This window comes from Cajanus cajan, chromosome 7 (assembly GCF_000230855.2).
Source record: "Cajanus cajan strain Asha chromosome 7, NIPB_CcT2T_4, whole genome shotgun sequence".
NCBI lineage: Eukaryota > Viridiplantae > Streptophyta > Magnoliopsida > Fabales > Fabaceae > Cajanus > Cajanus cajan.
Window position 1 is genome coordinate 48,777,597 of NC_138523.1, and position 7,751 is coordinate 48,785,347.

General features: G+C 31.7%; 1 protein-coding gene and 2 non-coding genes across 3 annotated transcripts; 2 read left to right on the forward strand and 1 right to left on the reverse strand.

Moving 5' to 3' along the window:
* Positions 1-997: 997 nt before the first annotated feature.
* Positions 998-6,536, reverse strand: LOC109805341 (lactate/malate dehydrogenase family protein). Its single transcript, XM_020367384.3, has 14 exons — positions 6,147-6,536; positions 5,972-6,062; positions 4,795-4,881; positions 4,113-4,197; positions 3,512-3,693; positions 3,355-3,425; positions 3,188-3,278; positions 3,021-3,095; positions 2,833-2,934; positions 2,618-2,740; positions 2,415-2,483; positions 2,263-2,331; positions 1,375-1,428; positions 998-1,277 (listed from the first exon to the last, which is right to left on the reverse strand). The coding sequence occupies exons 1-14, from the start codon at positions 6,302-6,304 to the stop codon at positions 1,224-1,226; spliced, it is 1,311 nt and encodes a 436-aa protein (XP_020222973.1). The 5' UTR covers positions 6,305-6,536; the 3' UTR covers positions 998-1,223.
* TRNAG-GCC (transfer RNA glycine (anticodon GCC)) lies at positions 1,638-1,708 on the forward strand. The gene has a single exon. It is a non-coding gene; the product is annotated as a tRNA-Gly (tRNA).
* On the forward strand, positions 1,718-1,790 carry TRNAF-GAA (transfer RNA phenylalanine (anticodon GAA)). Its single transcript has one exon. It is a non-coding gene; the product is annotated as a tRNA-Phe (tRNA).
* Positions 6,537-7,751: the final 1,215 nt, after the last annotated feature.

Here is a 7,751-nt window from a genome sequence, read left to right on the forward strand (position 1 = left end):
GTTTTTTCGTACTACTTTAATTATGCTTATGGCACAAAATAAAAGTTTTACTGTGCTTGTGCTGGATTCTTTACCTATTCTTGAGACATTTGGTTAAAGTTACAACATTACTCTTAACACCTTTTTTAAAATAAATATGATATGTTTGGATAAAACACAAATTCAGCATGCAATGTAAGGGATGAGCATTTGGTTTGCAACGTATTGTTAAGCACGTTGAATTCAAGACATAAGTTGAAATTACTTTTACATAATTGAGGAGCTTCGGCCCTGGAAGTTTCAAAATCAAATGAATGTTTTCAAACTTTTATTATTACTGCATCATATCCCATATCCACCATTATTCTCCATCTATAAGACACCGATACTTCAATTTATTTTACGTATCCTTATCTGATACATATCCGATACGATACTCTTTGATACTTCGATACGTGTCAATGAAGTATCCTAACCTTTAAAAATATTATAAAATTTTTATTCAATTTCAATACTCTCAGATATTTCACCGATACTTATTAGTGATACGTATTAATAAAATATTTAAATTTTTGAAAAATTATGAAATATTCATTACAGCTAAATAAAATATATAAACATATTTAATATAGAAACATAGAAATATTAGTCCTTGATAAACTGTAAATGAAAATTATCTTCTATATAGATAATTTTAAGAAAGGAATGAAATAAGTAATATTATTTTTATTTGTAAATATAAAAAGTAATTTATGATGAAATGATTTATAATTTATTTATTTTTAGTAATGTATGATAAGTATGTTTTTAATTTGAATTTGCAAAATAGCAATTATATATTTAATGTTTATGAATTTTGATCAAAATTACAAATACACAATTATTATATTGTATGAACATTGATATATATGATGACACGTATCTTACAAGTATCGTATCCTATATATTTTAAAATAATCATATTGTTGTATCGGATACATGTCGTATCCGATACGCGTATCGTATCAGTGCATCATAGTTCTACATCAATTAGTGTGATCTTATTATCAATAAGAGAATGTTACATGATATGGTAAAGACACTTGTTAAGGAATCAAAAATGAGAAAATATAACATTCACCTACCATGATTTTCAACAAAATAACATTTTATTTATTGATTCTTTAACTAGTACCTTTCAACACTGGTACAAAGGACCCATTTCAATATCTTATATCTGCTTTGGCATTAAGGAGATTGGATTGTTACATTTCTCCTGGAAGCATGGTATCACCAGGTAGATCACAAACAGCAATTCCCTATGACAAGTTAACATAATGAATATCAGCATAAGTAACTAAATATGGTACGGTGATCATGATCATGATCATGATCATGATATGATATGATGTTTACCTCGCCTGTTAGGTGAGCCACACATCTCTTCTCAGCCAATAACTCAGCTTCTGTCTGCAAAATAGTAAGATTCACATTGGCTCAGGCTAAGGTATTCAAATCATGAATAATAATTTGTATCGAATATTACGATTCAGACTATGAAAAATAGTTTTAAATATATCACATAGATGATATATAATGTTCAATGAGCAATAGGCCAATTTTAAAATTTGATTCGGCCAAGATAATTAAATAGGTTCTTAAACATGAAGGAGCAAGAAGCACCAGTGGTCTAGTGGTAGAATAGTACCCTGCCACGGTACAGACCCGGGTTCGATTCCCGGCTGGTGCATAGTTAAATGCGGGGATAGCTCAGTTGGGAGAGCGTCAGACTGAAGATCTGAAGGTCGCGTGTTCGATCCACGCTCACCGCATTTTTTTCATTTTTCCATTTTCCTCTTTTTTCTTCCCCACACACTCTGCCTTTATTATAATTTCTCAGTGACTCACAAATAAAATAGTGGAATTGTGTGATTCATCGATGCGAAATTGCACCGATTGATTAATGTATTGTAAAATTCAAAGTCAATTGAGATTCATCTAACGATACAATTCAATATGTAGCTAAATTGTATCAGATTATATGATTTATATCATGTATCACAAGATTTTAATAACTTAGGCTCTGTCGATAAAAGTTAAACTGCATTTATAAGGTTTTTTTTTTTTTATATAAATCAGGCACCTGGTCCTGGTACACAATGCAAATTTAATAATCATAACAACATTTATTTGATATGCTTGAAAAATAATTATACTGTATATAATGATAAAAAGAACTTTTTCAGTCTTTACCAGATTTGAAGTTGTTGTATAACTATAAAATGTATGAACTTTCATATTTACCTTAGCTATTCGCTTTCGGAGGTAGTCATCAAATATAACATCTTTGACAAGTTCATAATCACCATCACCCTAATGGATAAAAACTTTAGTCATAGGAGGAACAAAAGAACTTTTTAGAAATTAAATAAAATGAACACAGTGAGCAAACTCACCTTTGATCGACATGGCATACTGAAAACAATACCCTCAGTTATTCCATAAGGATTTCCATCGGTATATACCTAGTGTTACAATTGCAGAGTTAGTGATTGAAATAGTAACTCAAAAAATAAGAGAATAAAAAGGCATCAAATAAAAACTCATCTAATTCTTTAACAAGTAAATACATGAGATCATTCAACTGATATCAACTTACACCAGAAGAAAACCAATCACCCTCAGGAGTAGGAGTTATTAAAGATCGTATGGCATCAACAATTGACACAGAAGTTGATGCAGCTGATGATCTTCCCCATTTTTGAATAAGCGCACCACCTCTCTGACAATCAAACAAGTACTTGTCACGTATAGCACAAACTACATATCTTTTATACCATGTATTTAGCTATGGATGCTAATTACAAATTTTACCTTTTGAACCTTTTCAGTGAACTCTTCCTCCAACCACTTGTGATCCCTAACCACTTCTTTGACCGGCAAACCATCAATTCTAGCATTTAGGAAGTCAGGGACCTATTAACAAGATAACACCGTATCATAAAACATAGTTAAAGAAATTTAGTTCATGCACATTATTCTGGTAATGATCCTTCAATGACCTGAGTAGTTGAGTGGTTGCCCCATATCGTCACATTTGACACTTTATCGTAGAAGACACCTGCCTTGAGGGCTAACTGTGCATTTCATCGAGACAATGTAGAGAAAATAGTTGTTATTTTTCTTTTGTAGAACAATTTCAAAAGGTGAAGTTTTTAAACTTTGTTACCTGACATTTTGCCCTGTTCTCATCTAAGCGAGTTAAAGCATGGAAATTTTTTGCAGGAATGTTAGGAGCGTTCTTCAAGCATATTAATGCACTGCATTTAAATACACAATAAGCATAAACAGGCACAACATGCAACTCCAAGTTTACACATAAAAGGCCAAGCTTACTTTGTATTGCAAGGGTTTCCCACTACTATAACTTTGACATTGCGGGATGCCACAGCATTTAATGCTTTTCCCTGTTGTACAAAAGGTTTATGACGTCATAATTAACTGGACTTTAGCAGAAAGCAATAACTATGCTTAAATTTGAATATCATTTTACCTGCTCTGCATAAATCTGCCCATTTATGTCTAACAAGTCTGCTCGCTCCATTCCAGGACCTCGAGGCTTTGCACCTATTAGCAAAGCCCATTCTGCATCTTGGAACACCTCATAAGGATCAATACCAATACTTACTTCCCTCAACAAAGGAAACAAAGAGTCCTCCAGTTCCATTGCAACACCTGCATGTTGAATTAGAACATCAGTATGTGTTATATGTACTTATATTAGTCAACATTTAGGTGTATCTTGTTTCAGTTAAAAGCATAATAAAAAAAAGGCTTAAATGCATTGTTGTCCCTTAAGTATCGTAATCTTGTGATTTTAGCCCTCCAAATTTTAATTGAGTAATATTAGTTGCTCAAGTATTATTGTTGTGTGATTTTAATCTCTCAAATTTTAATTGAACAATTTTATTCCCTCAAATATCATAATTGTACGATTTTTTTCCATGTTTTGTATGTTATAATTTTGAAATGCAAAACAAAAGGAAATTTTGGGAATTTAAACTATTCATAGATGGGTTAGCTTTTCTAACAACAGGTGGAAGATGTACAACTAATTATTCTCATTTGCAATCAAAAACAGATGCCAAATTTACCTTCAAGAGCTTGGATTGACCTTTCTGATCCCAATAATTTCAGAGCAACAGGTTGATTTGGACCAAAAACTTCACCAGATGCAATCTGACAAATAAATCAACTCAGGTTCTAGAGTGGAATGAAATAGCTTGATCATTAAAGGTAGTAGGTCTCATAAAATAAATCTCAAAGTACATGCAAAATAACTGTCTTCTTGAAAAATCACCAAATATTCAATTTATCTTTCATGCTAAATTCAATTATATTTAACAACAAAGATAGAAGAATGTGGTGCTTCCGAAAAATGTTCAAAATTTGTAGATAGTAGTGAGTTTCAATTGAAATAGAGAAACATAAGTAAATTCTAACTCAAAGTGATGCATGATTACGGTCAAGAATGCACAGCAGTGTTGATCCATATATGTGGTTATCAGTTATTACAATAAATTCCACAATCAATAGTTACAAAAAGAAAAATTCCAGTTTTTAGAAGGCTCCACAACCAACATATTCAGCAACATCAACCAGATAAGAAGAAATTGTGTTATGCACTTATTACCGTTTCAATGACAATAATAAACCTAATCTGAGGGTACTGATATAATAAAAAAGCCACTTGAAAATAAATTAAGTTAATAGATAAGTTGAACTTCTAATGTGCTTCACTGACACAATTCTTTTTTAAATCCAAAATACATTCACCTTGAAAAGTAGATGATTTGCAATCATTCCCGCAGCACCTGAGACTGCAATGTTAATTAATTTCTTCCAGGATCTTGTCTCTTCTTCCTGCAAAAACATTGGCCAAATATTTCAACGAGACATAGCGTAGAATGACAATTTTAACTGTGTGATAACATCAAAGAGCCATTAGACTCGCATGCACACATGTTTATCCTCTCCCCTCTTTTAAATATATTATTGGGACACAATCAAAGTCCCATGTTGTTAGAATAAGAAGAAGAACATGAGTTTATACACACACAAATGTCTCCATTAGGCTGGTGCCCAACATATTTCATTAGAAATAACATCAATATATTATTACTTTAATGTCCTCAAATTTAATTAATTGTTCATGTTATTTGTGTGTGTGTGTATATATATATATATATATATATATATATATATATATATATATATATATATATATATATTTAATTGAAATGAAATTGTATATAAAAATGGAAAATTGGAAAGAAAAAAAGATTGACCGATTTACAAGATAATGCATACTTCACAGTAAGTTAAAAATATCAAGAATAGCCCCAACAATTTTCATAAATGGCAGTATCACTACAGCAAAGAAGCATTGCTATTCAATTCCAGTTACATCATGCTATCAAAGACAATAACTGACGGTACATACTTTGTCGTTACATTAGGTAGAACAATGTTGAATTTATAAAAAAGAACACCAAATGAAACAAATGTTCTAATTCTTAGATGGTGAGTGGTGGCACCTTGTATCTTGACAAAATTAAAAGGACCGAGGTAGCTGTACGAATTCCTATAACATGGAGGACAGTTTCATGGACACAACTCCAATTTGTTTCTGGTTTCTGTTCCTAAATGGTTCCGACAACCAATATAAGACATTTCTTATATTGCCTTATAGATTTCTCCAGCATTACTGATCTAAAATTACATACGATTGAAGACTAACTGTCAAAAACAATACGATCAAATAGCAGTGAAGGTAAACATTGATTAAACTCTGCATTTTGACATCTCTGAAAGGCATAGTTTTGTTGTGGAAGACAAAGAATAATATTTCAGTAGTGGGGAAGTCACTCACTCACAGAACCATGAACAAAACCCACAATTTGAACTTAAAACAACAGATACACATACAGAAGAGAGGGGAAGGGATACTCACAGCCCTCAAATCATACGTAAGGCAGAAGACACCATAGCAATCAGGCTTACTCTTGGGATCCTCGGTTTTCACAGCTGGCACCTGCACTTCACTGGTAATCGAAAAGAGGAAAATTGAATCAGACCCAAGTAGCTGAAAACAGAAAATGTTGAACGAAAACAATAAAGTTACTCACTTTGGCGCAACAGAGCAAGAAATCCTAGCACGTTGAGTTCTGTGAACCCCTGGAAAAGCACAGTGGCGGTGTCTAGGGAGAGACCTTGATAGAAAGGAGAGCTGAGATGAGCGAAAGTGAGGTTTTTGGGAAGTGGGGTTGAACTGTGTGACAGCCATGGCAGCACAGAAGGCACTATCACTGCCTATGGAAGAAAAGAAAAAGCAAGAATTTAGAAGTAAAGGGTATGCGTAGAAAGATAACGTTTGGTTGAGAGGTTGCAAAGTGGAAGGTAAAAATGGAGGGGAGAGGAACAAAAGGATGATTTGAATCGCAGTATAAGGCCATGGACACGACACATGTCAACCTTCGCCTATCGACAATTCATCTCCTTAATTTCGATTGGATACATGTTTTCTACAAATTAGTTTATGTAATCATGGATTAATGAAAAGTTTAGGATCTAAGTTTAATTAGATAAGCCTCTTATGTTAGCTGCGTATTTAAATATTATATATTTGGTGGTACCCGTTTGCATAATGTCACGTGAAGGATATATGCCCTTTCTGCAATTATTAGTCATTGGAGCACCAGCACTATGATCTACTGTGGAATTCGATATTTATGATTATGATATGTTATTTTCATAATCAAAATATTACTATATCTAGATAAGGATAAACCGGTGGACCGGTAAAAAACCGGATATTGCTAAGCACGCTGAGATAGGACAAGGTTGATCCATGTCACTTCACACTTTATCTGCTATAATATTATTATGTATAAGTATATTAATTCAATAAACAATTCTTATACTATTGCTTTAAAATATGAAATATTTAAATATCGTAAAAATGTATTTTTTTTATCATAAATAAATATTTAGCATAGTTAGGAAAAATACAAGGCACTTGTTATTAAGACCACTTCTAACAACGAAGAAAAATGGCAAAATTTTTATGAGATCCTAAGTCCTAACGATATATTTTTTTAGAAAAAACTAGAAGGGTTTAAAAATTAATTTACAAGATACATCACTCTTCTCCGTTAAACGTAGGGTATCTTAATGTTATTCTAAATGATGTTTATTTGTTGCCCAATAACTTGCTTTTCGTGTTGTGCGTCTATGCTTTGTAGGATTTAAGGTCTTATTATTTTGTAATTGATATTAGTACTTTTCATCGAGATTAGGGTGTTTTCAACATGTTTTGATTTTTTTCCCTCTTTATTTAATTTGTTTAATTTAGTTTTTATATTATTAAAAAATTTAATTTGATCCCTTAATTTTAAAAATAAATTCCATATTGTTATTTTCATCCAATTAATAATAACACCATTAACTGTTAAAATTTGTTAAACGTGTTCAAAGCCACTGATAACGTTAATGTTAATTGGACGAAAATATTACATTGATTGAATTTTAAAAATTAAGAAATTAATTATACTTTTTAGTAATAAAAAAAAATAAAATAAACAGAGAGACAGAGAGAGAAAAAGTAATTTAGCCTATTAATTTTATGTTACATATTATTCAGTTGAATAGCAATATTGCAGCTTATTAAAAGGATAATATCGTGTGTAGATGAATCAATGCCAACAGTGATACCAAATTTAAAGTGGATGACA